This window comes from Gavialis gangeticus, unplaced genomic scaffold (genome assembly GCF_001723915.1).
Source record: "Gavialis gangeticus isolate Ggan-Ray unplaced genomic scaffold, GavGan_comp1, whole genome shotgun sequence".
Lineage (NCBI taxonomy): Eukaryota > Metazoa > Chordata > Crocodylia > Gavialidae > Gavialis > Gavialis gangeticus.
This window is the reverse complement of record NW_017728980.1, coordinates 7,912,934-7,928,634: the sequence shown is the minus strand read 5'-3', so window position 1 is coordinate 7,928,634 and position 15,701 is coordinate 7,912,934. Positions and strand designations below refer to the sequence as shown.

At 49.8% G+C, this 15,701-nt stretch overlaps 1 protein-coding gene across 6 annotated transcripts in view; it reads left to right on the top strand.

Moving 5' to 3' along the window:
• Window positions 1-15,701, top strand: part of LOC109292186 (opioid-binding protein/cell adhesion molecule homolog) — an 805,011-nt gene that overhangs the window by 783,434 nt on the left and 5,876 nt on the right. For 3 of the 6 annotated variants that reach the window (XM_019509519.1, XM_019509543.1, XM_019509510.1), the window contains 3 exons: window positions 1,140-1,320; window positions 1,898-2,049; window positions 3,412-3,435. In XM_019509519.1, the coding sequence (XP_019365064.1) occupies window positions 1,140-1,320; window positions 1,898-2,049; window positions 3,412-3,435 (357 nt within the window). The remainder of the gene's footprint in view (window positions 1-1,139; window positions 1,321-1,897; window positions 2,050-3,411; window positions 3,436-15,701) is intronic. The other 3 variants (XM_019509537.1, XM_019509549.1, XM_019509528.1) reach the window with 3 other exon arrangements.

Below are 15,701 nucleotides of genomic sequence, written 5' to 3'. Positions count from 1 at the left end.
CCCGTTCATCCCCTTCCCTTCAGGGGCTGTGGGGAGTACAGGATTACCCTGAGCAGATTTTGAACACTTGTCTTGTTTGCATTAAGAGTAGCAGAGGGTTGCCAGCAGGCACTGGACTGAGGTGGCGTACCAGCTAACAAACAAACACACTTGTCCATTGGAGGGATACTCCCCAGTACAGAAATGGCCAGATTAACTCCTGCTTCCTTTTCCTCTGCCTTCTTTGATGCATTGGGATTTGATCCTAGCTCTGAGGCAGTGCAGATCGTTCCAGGGCTTCCCAGACCTGAGCAGCACAAGGTCACTGCAGTTGTATTCAGGAAGGATACTTTCCTCCACCTCAAAGTAGCTGAGATCTTGGGAGGCTTCCCTGCTTTCTCTGGGGCACTCTTCCCATGGTGTGTCTGGGCACATCTCACCTTAGTTGCTCTCTTTACCTGCCGTGGCTCCAGCCCTGCACACTGGATCCATCTGCCCCCACATCTTCCCCACCACACTATGCCTATGGGGTGTGACAAGTGCCTTTTTGGCAGTGATGGCTAGAAGGCAGAAGGTTGGTCTGAAAAGCTCTGGACCGTGTTGGTAACAGGCTACGCTCAGGGTGATTCAGGTGCCAGTCGTCCTCCAAATGCCTAGTGGTGGCATACCTTCTGCCACTTGCATGGCTGCCAAGCCCAGCAGCCTCCGCACACGCCTTTCTTGCTGCCAGCTGGGGTCAGCTCGGGTAAAAAGGAGGGTCCTGTATGGTCCTGCTTACATATGCCTCTCTCTCCCTCGCCACCCTAATTTATCCTGTCCCTAATCTAAAGCGAAGTGCTATATCCTCTTCCCAGCCCCTAAAGGAGAGGAGGCACTTGGAGGTACGTGGGGATGAAGGACTACAAGGAACAAGAGAAAGGACCAAGCAAAACAGTGGGAGCCAAGCAGGCATCCCTTCTGTCAAGGGTCGGTGAGCTATACTGCCGCCACAGCAGAGCCAGAGCCATGTCCTCCCCGGGCTGGATGCCACCCAGCTTTCAATGAGGTGGCTCCATATCCTGCCACTTCCTGGGGGTGCCCAGCTGGACGAGATGGTGCCCCATGTTGGCAGCCCTCTGGATGGGCCCCTCCATCTGGGCTAACATCTCCTTGCTTTGCAGACCCACCGTACATCTCCAACACCAAGAACACTGGCGCCTCGGTCGGCCAGAAGGGCATCCTGCGCTGCGAAGCCGTTGCCGTGCCCGTGGCTGAATTCCAGTGGTTCAAAGAAGACACCAGGTACCTAAGTGAAAGCAAGCTGCTAAGGGGAACTACGAGCTCACACGCTGTGCCCTTGGGGTGAGCTTGGCATGCCCGATATCTGGGGTCAGGTGGGGCCATTTGGCACAACAGCAAAAAGAGTGATCGTTACACTACCGTCTAAGACATTTCATATAGACAGCCTGGGGAGCTTGCTGCAAGTCTCTTCCCTATAATTAAAGAGTTCAGTAGAAGATGCAGCGAGGTACTTAGTAAAGAAAGAACTCCTGCCGTAGTCAGGAGGAGCCTCAGGCCACGAGGCTGAAAAAGGGGTCAGGAGTAGTAGGGTAGGGCCCTTTAGCAAGGAGTTTTTTTTCTCGGTCACCTGGTAGAAAGGACCCTGATCCTCTGTGATGGATCCTCAGCTGGTGTAAACTGGGCAGAGTGGGCAGAGCAGCTCATGCTTTAGACTGATTGAGTCTCCCAGTCACACCTGGTCAAGTGACCTGGCCACTGGGAACCAGTCCGCAGGGTGCCTGATCCAGGGAGCCTCCAGCAGAGGGCTCATGCCATGGGGGAGAGCGCCGTCCTTGGCCTGTAACAGCATGTACAGAACTGTTGGGGGAGGGAACCCCCTTGGTACCAGCCCTTAGCCAATGTCCTTGCTGCCCCGCAGATTAGCCAATGGGCTAGACGGAGTGCGAATCGAGAACAAAGGCCAAATGTCCACGCTGACCTTCTTCAATGTCTCAGAAAAGGACTACGGCAACTACACCTGCGTGGCCACTAACAAGCTGGGGAACACCAATGCCAGTATAATCCTGTATGGTAGGTCTGCGGGGCAGAGCCTGTGCTCTGGCTGTGCTCCTGCCAGCACGCAAAGGGAGCTGGATTAACTGCCAAGCATTAATCCAAAACTCCTTGCACATCTGTCCACTCACGGGGAAGGCAAAGTTCAACAATAGGCAAAGTGCTGACATGATGCTTTGAGCATGCCAGCTTCAGGGTTTACATGGCGTGGGAAGGGGCAGTAGCTCGGTGTTGGCTCTTCCACAAAGGGAGTGGTCCTCAGCTGGGGCGAGCTATATGGCAAAGCAAAAGAAGGGTGTTGCTCCATCATTGAGCCTCCTGCCCTGCACACCCCAGCATACCTGTGTCTGGGAGACCGATCCCAAGAAACCAGAGTCTGCCTGTCAAAGGCAAGAGGAGCCCGGCCCTGTTTATTTGCCAGCATCTAAATGTGATGTAGCCCTTGCAGGAGGCTAGTGAAAATGAAGGCCCTTACTCTCCCGCTCAAGCACAGCATCAGTAGCATGTGATGCATTTTAAACCCACTGAGCTCAGAAGGGTCCTCACATCTTTAAAACCCAATGCAAGCAGAAAGGAAGCAGCACTCAGGGAGTAGCAGGCGCTCTCACCCTCCTCTTGTATGCGGGTAAACTGGGACGCACTGAGGGAACAAGCAGCCAGGAGGATTAGCAGCCCAATCGCGTTAACCCAAGCCTGGTTCCCCAGACTGGACGGGGAAGTGGGGGGTTCTCTAGTGGGTTCTGTCGCCAATTTGTCCTTCCGCAAACCTGGTTTCATCTCCATGTCTAAGCCAGGTACAGGGTCCCTGCCAGCAGGCTCTGCCATCATTTCCCCCTAAGGGAGCATCACAGTTGCTCTGGAGTCTCCCTTTAAAGCCGCATTTTTGTCCCGAAAAGTGATGTCACACTGAAGGCAGTTTCCTAGTCACACCTGGGTCCCATGTGAGGAGCTGTCATGGTCACTTGCCAGTCTTACGTGGCATCTGCAAACCCAGCTATGTATGAGCCTTGGCTATATAGATTCCACATACTGGCAGAGAGCAGGTGTTTGGGTTAATCCCCAAGCAGAGCAGGACCTAGGTGATTCCCCAGCAGACTTGCATTGCTGAAGCAACTGGACACGAGTCCGGCTTGTGGGCCACGTGGAAAGAGAGGTGTCACGTTTCCGATGATTGCCGTGCCTCAGTGTCCGTGTTGCGTGTCACCACGTCAGCTGCATCCACATCACTGCCATGTGTTCTGTTTGTGTGGCGAGATCACCGTTCTAATGAGCATGCATTCATCAACTGTCTGCAGATATGAACTATGTATTTTCTTTTTTTTCTCCCCCCTTTCTGTTCTCTGTTCTCTCTCCTTCTGTGTCCATTGTCCTCTGTTTTAGAAAGTGAGCCCACAGCACTGGCAGGTTGGTACAGCATGTTCCTTCCTTCATTTGCTTGCAACACCCCCAATGCCTTTGCCTCATAGGCTGGTTAAGACTAATGGCCAGCTGCTCGATGAGTCCAAAAGGGCAAGCGTGAGTAGTTTTAAGGCCAGGGTTTTGTGCTTAGCAAGGAAGGGATGGATTGGACTGGGCACAGGGTGTGTTTGGGGTTTTTTTCTGCCTCAGCAAAATCTCTGCAAAAGTCAGTTTGACCAAGTGTATGCCAGGTCAGTAGGCATCGTGCATACGTGCTGCTTTCAGTGCTGTCCAGCAAAAAGATGTATTTATTCTGATCAACTGGGCCCCTAATTCTTGTCTGCATATCAGACAAATACAACAAGAGACATGACATCCTTCCGGATCATTGGCAGGTCCAGGCAAAGGACTGTCAATAGGTCTCAGGAGGCCAAAAGTTTATAAGTTCAAGGTGGGAGAGGCTGTAAAGTGTATCATGGGGAGGACCTCTATAAGGGGAAGTTTGCCACATGCAGCCAATCTCAGACCTGCTCTGCAGACCGCAGTGAAGCTGAGTTGCTTATGCCAAGTTTGAATTTGGCCCCTCTTTGCTCTTTATGTTAAAGAAAAGCATCTCAAGGCATATATAAAATAGGAACCATCGGAGGGTGCAACACTAACAGATGAATGAGAGCGCTGACTTAAAGGTGACCTGCAAAGGGAGTCAAACTTGGTCTCTGCCCTTGTCCCTCAATTCCTTTATGATGTACTGAAAAAGGAACATATAGTGTGGGTTTCCATTAGAAACCCAACCCTGGTCTGCACCGGGAGATGCTGTAGAGCACTGGGACTCTCAGTCCAAGAGTAATCACTGGGGAGTAATATGAAAAAAATCACCTGAAACATGCTGCAAACAGGCAAAAGAAAAGTTCTCTTTGTTGACAATCCTGACGTTCGAGCAAAGTCAAAATTGTTTTTTCCTGAGACAGCAGCAGGTCCTCTGGTGAAAGCAAAGACTAGAGCCTTCATGTTTTGTTGTTTTTCCCCCCCCATCAGGTCCATTTTAAAACAAAACATCATGCAAATAAGCAAAAGGAAAAGCTTCTTGAAGGAATTTTAGATGGCAAAACCCAGCTGCCTTTATACATGATAAAGGAATAGCAAGGGACACAACGCCGGGATTCACTCCCCTTTGCTGGCCACCTTTAAAGGGACACTGTCAGTTTGAAAGAGACCTCTATATTTGGGGAGTGGAGTGGGAAGGGGTGGGGGGCTACTTTTTTGGTGTTTAAAAAAACCCCAAAACAATCTGTGATCAGTAGCAAGGTTTCCACTCCTTTGTCATTTAAATTCCAAAAAACCCCAGCTTTCCAGCCATAGACACCCCCCATGTGGAACCTGCAAGTTAAACCTGGCAGCGCTGAAGCGGTGCCTGAAAACTAGAAAGCGAAGCTAAATGAAACCTCCGCGCTATCTACAGAGCGGCTGTTTTCATTGTTTTCTTCGCAAATGGAATTGATAGGACGGAAATCAGTTTTTTAAATCCTTTGTTTTATCCAATCCAAGGGAATGATTAAAAACAATCCTGCTCTTTGCTATTCAAGTGTCTGCCGTTTAATCTGACAGTGTCTAGACACAGTTCCATTGTCACTTCTAAATTAACTCGTAATTGCTGTTCAGAGATTTGCTACTGCTTTCACATCAGACTCTGCCCCTGCAGGAGGGGGTTAAATTCTTTTTCTGATAGTTATATCTTACCCGGATAGTCCTGCAGATGTACTTCACTTTCCCTTCTAAACGTAAGCCTCAGGTCTAGTGCTGCTGTGAACTGTCTGACAGCCATCACGTTTCAGCCCAGAATTGCCTGCATTTGAGAGATATCATACCTGGAAGGCATAGCACTGTTTGGAAGGTGATCTGGACAAAAGTGCTTTAGAAAGGCACAGTGTTATTACAGCGAGGGCTGCAGGCACTTAGGATGAGCATCTCAGCATTCACCTCTAGCTGTGGATGGAGCAGGGAGAGGTTAACCCTGCTTTGGAGTACAACCCACGTAAGCATAACAAGCTTGGCTCAGTCCCTACTTGACATGCTTTTTTATTAGAAAACCACCATGTGATGCAGTCTGATTGGCAGTCTTTCATCGCCCATCTTTTTTGAGGCAGTACACATAGACTGGGTTAGGTCTGGTAGTGAAGTTCCCAGGAGCATGTTAGAGGCCAGGGTGGAGCACAGACAGGGCAACTGGGTGCTTAAAAGATGCCTCAAGTACAATGGAGTGGGGCAGGAGTATGCTTGAAGACAAGGAGCCTCTTCCAGTGCATGGGGGAGAGGTGTGCTTGAAGGCTGTCAGAAATGCCTGGAGGAGCACAGGGCTGATGACAGGGCATGTGGTCAGGGATTTTCCAAAGGCATATGAAGTACATAGAAACCTGTTCAGGGTCTGAGGTGTAGTGGGGTCACTCTCAGAGGCCTTGCTATCAATAGCAGGTGCCTTGGGTGTCCACTTCTGTCCAAGGCCCATTCAGAAATCAAAGGCGGAATCCACCCAGATAGTCAAGAGCATACAAGGTGAGTTAGAGACACTGTGATCTTGGCTTTTGGGGGGTGGACTAAGGAAAGGGTTGGGGGAAAGCGAGTGACATGCTGCTAATTAATTTCTGGGCACAGTAATTTCCTATGCCTATGGGAGAGCAGCCATTTCTGTCATGCAAACAAGGCTGGTGGCTCCTCACCTGCAGCAGGTCCTTGGCAAGGTGAAGCCCTAACTGTAAGATGTGCCAGCCAACGTCTCTGCTTCCAAGTTCACTGTTCTTCCCCTCGAGCTTTGCTGACAGGCACTCACATTTTGGTTGGCCAACTCCTAAACAAGTAAGTGTATTAGCTGTGCCTGATAGGCAAGGAAGGGAGAAGCATTCAACCCATGCTGAGAGTAATAACTTGGGGCTGGACTCGATGATCTTCCAGCTCTAATGTCTATGAAAAACTTCCTGTGAGCAAGAAAAGATCTGAGCAAGCCTCTGTCCTCCACTTCCTCCTAGCAAACTTTCTTCATTGTGTGGCTACAAATGTTGAATATTTGCTGCCAGGCTAACAGTACAGCTGCTGCTCCACTGCCATTCACCAGCCCACACACTTCTCCTTCCTGCCTCTCCAGAATGTGGATGGAGTGGAAGGGATAGAGGAGAAAGCAGCTGAAGGTGCTCAGGGAGGGAAATGCAGTCACAGAGATGCATTTAAAATTAGCCCATACCCCTTCTGTGGCCATTTCTGTCAGTGGAAGGGAAGTGCCAGTGCCAGCCATCTGGTTCTGGCGCAGTCCTCACCTGCTTTTGCACTGTTGAGAAGATCGAGCGGTCTTGGATTTGATGCATGCAGCTCTAAAATGCAGGGGTGGGGGGATTCATCTCCTAAAAAATTGTAATAATAATAAAAATTCAAGGAAAAAATACAAGACTGGAAGGTCGTGAATAAACAAGCAAGATCAACTGGAACAATAGAGGTGACCCACAGCTAATCAGATTTGAGAAGCCGAGGTGCGAGAGCAGGGGAGAGCATGAGTCTGGGTAAAAATAAAGAAGATGCAGCAGAATGGAGATGGCTCGAAGCTGCGAGTAAGATCAAGTGGAACAGTTACCAGTATTAATCTGTAATCTGAAAAGCAGTGAGTGCGGCTACAGGTCGCAGTGGGAAACAAAACCCCTCATCTCTTGACCCAAAAACGAGGATACATAAAAAAGCAGTAGTAATAATCAAATCAGTGAACCAGCTATCTGAACACATGCAGTAGAATAAGAAACCCTGGCAAAGGCAAGGTATCTTGATAGAGTGGGGAACAGGCAGGGAGGGGAAGAGAAATCCCCAAGTCCCAAATGGGAAGATGCCTTTGTAAGCAGGCTCTGAGAGGAAAACCTTCAGAGTGAACTCTCTTCATTGATCCGTCGAGTGTCTCCGCATACCTTCCCCACTCCGGAGAAGGAAAGAAAATGACTTTGAGAAAAGCCCGATAGCTTGAGTGTTCCTCCCCCGCATGGAGACTGTGGCATGCGCTGGGTTTTTGTGTCTGTCTGTTTGTTTCCTGTGCCTTGTCTCGCGCGTGTGTCGCACCCCTCTGAGAAATAGGGAGCTCTGTCACACAGGCACAGCACTGTGCTATCGCAGTCCAAGCTGGTGGATGAATGGAGGAGGTGGGGTTGGGGAGTGAGGTTTTCAAGCAAAAAAAGAAAAACTAAAAGGGAAAAAAGTAGTCTAGTTACTTGTGATGGAGGGACGGCGAGAGGGACATGCACAAATGGCATGCCATCTTTTGCAGGAATAGTCAATGGCAGTAGGTTCAACTGCAGGTTTTTAGGGAGATGCATTAACTATGGTGCAAGGAAGAGCCGCGCAGTTTCAGGAGAGCAAAAGGGCTATGAACCGCACAATGTACGCAGCGTTCCTCTTTTGGAGGCCTCACTTTCTATGGCGTTAGCCATACGCAGACCAGCTTCTCGCCCAGACCTGCCGAGGGTTTGGCTCGGCATGCGAACTTCACAGCCCCAGGTTCTCCTTCTCACAAGCCCAACAGATGGCATCAAACTTGGCCCCTCCGGCTGGTGAGGAAAAAAATCTTGACCCCGGCTGTACAAATCCTGCTTCTCTCCCTAACCGAGGCAAATGTCCCTTACCTGACTTTGAAAGCGGAGGCTGACACTAAGTGTCAAGCAAAAAATAGCCCCTTTCTAAACAGAGCCTCACAGAACAGCTTGCTGGCTTCATTTGGGGAAACGGGTGACTCATCGTGAAAGTGCCTAGAAATTAAACTAAAATGAGCAGGGGAAAAAAAAGCCAAACTTCTCATCAGGAGCAGTTAAGCAAATGATTGTCGAGGGACTTCTTTTCTCTCTTTGCCGCGTATCAAGGGCTCTAAAAACCCCTCCATTGCTTTCCCAAACAGGTTTGTACATCTCCAATTTAGTTACGCAGGAGGGGGAGTGAATCACCCTTTTCTTTTTCTGGCTGACGGCAGCAGCACAATCAGTTGCATTTTCTCCCCAACCTGCAAAATGTCAACATATTAGAAAAATATGCAGACATTTCACATTTCATTTCTGAGGAGTATTTCTGCACCCCCCCCCCCTTCCCAAAATCATTGGCATCTGGTTATTAGTCCTCGTGTGCTGAATTCTGACACTGTCAAGGCGACGGTTGCTCAAGTCAGCACAGGCGCGGAGGTTTGCAGCCCGGTAGTGCTTCTGTCTGTATTGTGATGATCTGACGAGAATTAGCTTTTTTCTGACAGAACGTCACATTTTAAAGACTGAATGCAGTTGTTAAAACTAGGAAACAAAAATACCGCCACATTGCAGCCCTCCCCTCCTTTCTCCCACCCCCGAAAAAAAAAATACATTTGAATTGCAGGCCATAGACTGTCTGCCGGCTGCTGGTGACGACGACACCGCATTCTGCTGTAATTAAGGAAAATAAAAGTTCTGTTTGAAATGAAACAATTTGGCTAGGCTGGCTTTGCATTGCAGAAAATAGGTTTGTGTTCCTGAACAAGTGACGAGACACATCAGCTAATTAGATCCTCTCACTCCATTATTTTTATTTTTTTTTTTCCCCTTGCCATTACGATGGCTGTTATTCCTTTGTCTTAAAATTAATGAGGTTAGACAGCCCACATTGTGTTTATTTTGACTTCAGATTACAGTGAAGCATCAGAGTTTTTGTTAAATGTGTAATTGTACGTTAATGTTTCCTCTTTTTAAGGGGGGGAATTAGGCTTGTTTTTGTTGGAGCCGCTTTTGGCTGTGCTGGAGCCAGTATGGTTTGAGGCTTAGGCTGGGGCGCCCGGTCTGAATTGTCAGTCAAGTCAGAGGTGGGTTTGGATCTGGTGGCACTGAGATCTCCCACATGCTGAAAGCCTTGTGGATATGCCCGCACTCTCACCTCTTTTATTTCCTTGAGCCCCAGCCCACAGCACGGCTGACTACAGCTATAGGACAAGAAGGCACAAGATTTCTGGCCTGTGTCTCGGAGATGTCCTGAGTGTATGGGTCTGTGCAAAGCAGTGCATGTGCCCTACATGGAGGCCTCTACAGAACAGATGTTGTAACCCCTGAACAGTTAAGCTTAATTAGCCATGTTAGCTACCATCCTCCCTTCCTTGCTTGAGTCTCAAGCTCACTTTGAGACAGGGACCCACTCCTACCTCCACGTCCCTAAATGGAGCTCAGGAGTGGGTTAGGAGCTACCCAACCTCTGGAGTTGGAGGCTGAGGACCAAGCTGTGCCACAGCAGATGTGACTGCTTGTGAACAGCAGTGGAGAGGTGCTGGCAATCTAACGACAGCGTGAGCATGGATGAGAACCTGCTTGCACGCGTTGGGTCAACAGCCCAGGCAAGCAGCCTCTTGCTATCTTGGGTGCCCCTTAGGCTACAAATGCATTGCTGTCATCTGGGGGTCAACTGCCTTCTCCTGGTGACTAAACCAACCTGGGCAAGGGGTCAGAATTGAACCCCAAAGCTTGGAAGACTGGTGGACTTTTCTCTCAACTGAAAGCAATGAATCCCTGCAACCGCTTACCTAGATGTGATTGACTTTTAAGAACAGATTGACTTCTACATGCATGCAAGGAACAAAAAACCGCACAAGGTCAAGGCAGTGCGGGGGAAAGGAGCGCACATGTCGCACCGGCTCGTTATTAAGCTTGCCCTTGACTAGTCATAAAGTCATGTTCCACTCGGGCTCCCTTAGAATAATCGGATCCTTTAAGAGGTTTGTCTTCCAGCAAGTGGAGCACATAGAAATTGGTCTGGAATACAGTCACGTTCGTCAACCTGCTTTCAGACTCATCTCCCACCGAAAATTGTCTGTCTGGCTGAGTAATCCCTCCTCTTACCCCCTGCGCACACACAAATTGACCTTACAAATTCCCAAACAGCTTTATGTCTTCTTTATGGGCCTTTCTCTGCATGCCTCCTGATTTTGTTCCTCTGTAGTTATTTTTCTTTATGTCCTTCCCTGCTCTCTTTACTCTGTATACGGAGATCTTTATTGGGTGTTTGTCTTTCCAATTTTTTTCTTCTTTGGTCCTTCACAACCCATTCTCCTAGGTTTAGCCTGAGAGTCTAGGCTATATACTGTGCCCTCCCAAGGCTGAAGAGCTGAGATACAGAATGAATTCTCATTGCGCTGCGTTGGAAGGATACATTTTACTTCCATCCAGTATGGGCCTGGTTGATAAGCTGGGGAACGGTGGCATGCTGAGTGACTTTATAGCATGCCAAGTGCTTGCAGGCCTTAAAGGGGGCTGTGCGCCATTCACATTTGCTGCATGACAAGCGGGTCTAAATAGGGTTTGCTCTTAGCACAAGCTAGTCTGTGACCCTAGATACCTACAGAAGCAGTGCTGGAAGAGTAACTAGCCTGTTATGACTAGAGCATCTGATCCTATTCAGGCAGAGCACTTGAAAATCTTAACCACACGGCTGCATAAGCACCAGGGTACAAGCAAGGGAAAGAGACCTGTTAACGGAGCTGCCTACGCACCACTTACTTGATTAATATCTGTATCACGCTAGTCCAAGAAAAGGGAGTGCTGGTAGGAGGACACTCAGGAAGATTAATCCAAGTTAACTTCTAAGCAAACTAACTCTATGCAATGGAGCGCTCATTCAGAATGAAACTGGCCTGAATTCAGTTCTTCTGAGTTTGCTTTGGATAAAACTTCAGCCAAAATGAATGAAGGCCACTTTTATTCTCAAGGAGCACATCCCTGAAGGAGTGAAATGATGGTTAATTCCCTTTAAGTTCACACCTTTACACAAGCCTAGAAGGGACCTGCTGGGTCTCCAGGGCCACCTTGTGCTCATTCAGGCAGCCACATCACGTAACCCTTCTCATAAGTGAAATGAGCTCTATCATAAAAAGTTCAGTTTCTTTGCCTTTCCAGCCTCTCCTCCATCCTTTCTCCTCTCCCCGCCTCCATCCCCCACTTTCTTCTGGAAAGGCTGCTCCAGAACTTAACATTCCCAAAGTCGCAGTTATTTTCCCAAGTCCCCCTTGCAGCTGGGCCCCAAGTAAGAGCAGGACCCCATTCTGCTAAGTGCTCTCCACACATAATCAGGGAAAATCCCTGCCCCAAAGAGCTTGCAGACAAGAGGGCCAAACAGCAGGAGGGGATATGGTTATAGAGGGCACCACAAACAGAACCAGGTTCCCACACCAGTAACCCATCCAGCAGATGCATTACTACTGACCCTGGCATTGCAGTGACAATGCGCAGCTCTCCAGTGTCCACAAGACCTGTGCTTCTGGCTTAGGGCCCGATAGCATTTAGCACAATACTGGACGTTGCGGCCAGCGAGACATGAGCAGAGTAGATAAACCTTCATTTCTTTTTCTTTTTTCTTTTCCCATAATGAAACAACACAAATGCAAATTTAAATTTGGCCATTTACGACTGAGGGCATCTCATACATCCCCTTATGCCCATCACCCTGGCATCCAGGCACTTATCAAAACCCTTTATCCTTTTACCTTGCCTCCCACTGCACACATACCCACCTGCCTGCAGCACATTAATAAAGGCACTCAGGCCTCAAGTGAAGGAAAAGCACACTGAATTCCACCCTGCCTTTTATTGAATCAATATGCTTTAAGATCAATCTCTCCCCCTGTAATTAGATTTTTCTTAAAAAATTATTTATGTGCTGCTCTTAGCGTTTCCCTGGGAGATAAACCTACCTGTGTGCCGAGATCGGGGGAGCAGATGGTGTCCATGCCGCGCTCTCTGCATGCACAACGTGCTAAGAGGCACAGGATTGGGTTTCTTTTCCCATTAGTCAGAGCTGAAGATCTCAAATTTAAAACATAACGAGCTGGTGTGATTAACCAAGGCAGTATTTGTCACTGCTTCTGAGTGGTGAGGGGAGGTCAGGGTGCTTGGAGAGTGCCCCTAGGAGGGAATATGGGAAACCTGTTCCTTGCTAATGTTGGTTTCCATCCCCAGCTCTTCTCTAGAGGTGCAATGCTGCAGGGATGCAGATCAGGGTCACGGGAGGAAGGAGTCCTGGAGCCCTCACCGACACAGCTCTGAATGGGCTGAAGCAAGCTGTGGGATCCTCACCTGCAAAACTACACAGCAGTTTTAATGGCCAGAAAGGCAGTGCAGGGCTTGTGCCGAACATCCCATGGGCCAGGTTACAGCAGGAATAAGATACTGGCACATCCCTGCTGTGTGCTGCAGGGTACAGGGGAGCTGCTTGCTTTTCTGCTCTCTGCACAGTGACATCAGAGTGCAGGAAACCTCCAGGCCTGCACAGACTTGGGTGCAGGAGCATGGTTCACAAGCTCAGGGTGCAGGCAGTATTCATGAGCAGCAGGGTCTGCTCAGATGGGGGGGTGGGGGGGGAGACTTATACTACTGATAGCACTCCTGAACCACCCATGACATCCCACTTTCCATCCTAGTCCCCCACTCCATCCCAGGAGCTCAGACCCTTTTAAGAGGGGCAGGTTTGACCACAGATCAGGTGAATGCATGCTCACGGTTTCATCTGTCCATGCTTCTCCTGTAGTGCAGGGAACCAAACACAGGGGCATCTTCACCCTGAATAAAAGAGCGTTTCATTAAGTGACATTTGCACAGGACAGGTATGGTTATAATGCATCAGCTGCCACATGCTCATGCATGGCAAAGGCCCGCCCCCACCTTTTCAGGCAATATAATTGTTCACCAGTCCACACCTGAGGATTTGGCTCAGAACATAACCTTAGTGCCCAGCCCCACACACCCCCACTAACGAGCTCTCAGATGCCAAAGTGAGGCAAGCCAGTAAGTTATCTTAGGCGAGCTCCGCGCGTTTGAAATCTGGTTTTGCCGCATTCAAAGGGAGAAAATAAAATCAATGTCTTGTTCCTGACAATATCCCCCAGTATTAAAAGGAATGCCACTACAATTATCGGGGGCTGCTTGCTGGATGCCGCGGTTTGCAGTCTGCCCATGTGCCTCGGTTGTTATCAATTTTTAATTAGGCTAGTGCCATTAGGCTAGTTAAATAACAACCGAGATCTGTCTTTTCGTGTACGGGGAGAGTGGAAAGAGCCCGCTGGAGAACAGAACTACAAGAGTGTAAAGCATTTAAGAGCAGTTACAGCATAAAGGGCTCCAGATGGGAGTAGTTTGGCTCAGCTGCTTTCTTTGCCATGGTTCCAGTCAATCAGGGTTACTATAAAATTGCGATTAATGAATCAAACAGCACGATGCTTTGCTGGCGTCTTTAGTCTCTAGCAATTCCACCGAGGGGCAGGGGGAGGGGGCGGTGTCTGTCTGGAGATAAAGCCTATTTTTTGCTCCGGCTCAATTCTAAATCCAGAACTATTTGCAAAGCTCTGCAAATATAACAATGACTGGGAGGGCAGGATGCAACCAGGGCTGTGCTGCACCTGCAGTTTTGGAAGGGCAACGGAGAGATGGACTCTTTGGTAATATGGTGCTCCGGTGAGAGCATTTGGGGGCACGCGGGCTGCAGCATGTACCTGGGGTCTGTTGTGTGCCAAAAGGTTGGGCAAGAGTAACTGGGGAACATCTCAAACCAGCAGGCCAGTGGCACCTGCGTGAGGCTGCACGACTGCTCTTTGCATAGCTCAGACATTGTGATTTGGTTCTGACCCGTGAGCCTGTATCTGCCCATCCAGACATGGCCTTGTCCCCCCCATCTGTGTGGACGGACTCTTACTCTGACCTCCAGCACCCAGTCCAGTCTCTTCCCTACTGGTCCATCCTGCCCTGCTGCCGCACCTTCTTCCTGACCCGCCAGCCCCCAACCCCAACAGTTACAAACCTGACACTGGTCCTAGCACGGAGGTTTTGAGAGAGACAGGTGTCAAGGGAATTGGCAAAGATTATTGAACTCCATCTCCCTTTCAGGATCTAATGTAGGGAAACACGTCACTGAAAACTGGCTCCTAATGCACCTCGGCAGCAGCCTTACCTTATTTCACTACCTACTGCTGTAGTGGTATAGTGCTGCTTTCTCAGCTAGGGACAACGTATTACCTCTGGCTGCCTGGCGGTCCTCGCCCTAGGGCATATGCATTGCAGGCTTTTGGGCCAAATGCTCCCTTCTTGCTTCGGTAAACACATCAGGCCAGGGTGGTTACTGCATCCTGACCTTGCAGAAGGTCCTTCCATGAGTCCCCCAGCAGGCCGAGGCCCTGTACAGGTTGGGGGCAAATGAGCAATACAGCAGCTCCTTCTTCGAGGCCTTCCAGGGATTCCTAGTGTGGCCTGAGACCACTTTCAGCACCATCTCCCTCACTGGGTTTTCCTCACAAGCGAGGGAAAGCTTCTCACGCCATGGGGGGGTAGGCCTTGGCTCCGACATGCGGGAGTGCCAGATGAGAACAAGCCCATTTTCCTTGTAGTAAGAGCAATCCTCTAGGGTCTCTGCTGGGTCAGACCCTGCAGTTTGAGATCCTATTTGGGAATATGCCACGTAGGGGACATGCCAATCCTTTACCTGAGCAGGAAGAGACATCATTTGTGACGCCCCAGCTTCCAACACTTTTCGACTGATACAAACCAGGCAGCTTTGTGGAGACCCACACCTTGAGTAGGCTCTTTCAACCTTATCCCAGTCAGACAGCGAGCCTGGGGCTGGTAACAAGCAAGCACGTTCTACCCTAGCACCAGCTGCATTTCTGTGGCCAGTTGGGCATGTCTAATGCCTCCAGGTGATCAGCTCAAGAGCAGCCTCCATTGGCAGCAACAGGGGAAGTTCCTGAGAAGCCGTGAGCCCCTGCTCTCAGCTCATGTCCCAGGGGACAAGCCTCCCCTCTTAGAGCCAGCCAGTGCTCTGTGTCCCAGAGGACAGGCCTCCTCCTTTAGACCCAACACAAACGAGGCCTCATTAGCAGCCACAGCACAGAGATGACAACCTCATGATGATCTAGCTGGGGCTGGTTCTGCTTTGAGCTGGGGGTTGGACTAGCTGATCTCCTGAAGTCCCTTCCAGCCCTCGTTTTCCGTGAGTCAATGTCTATAGCTCGTGTAGACGTCCTCCAGCCAGCCGCCTGCGGCTCATGCTGACTCGGTGTGGACAGTTTCCTAATTGGAGTCGAGCTGAGGGTCAAGGGAAGGGTGCACAGGAGCACGCGGAGGCAGTCACAGCAAAGGGAGGGGGACGCAGCTCTGTGGCTGGAGGACACACGATTTCAAATTGCGTGGCGCAGGCCAGGATCGGCGTTGGCAGCATCCCTCCCTGGCGGGCTGCAGACGGGGAAGAGGGCTGCTTCCCGACAAGGG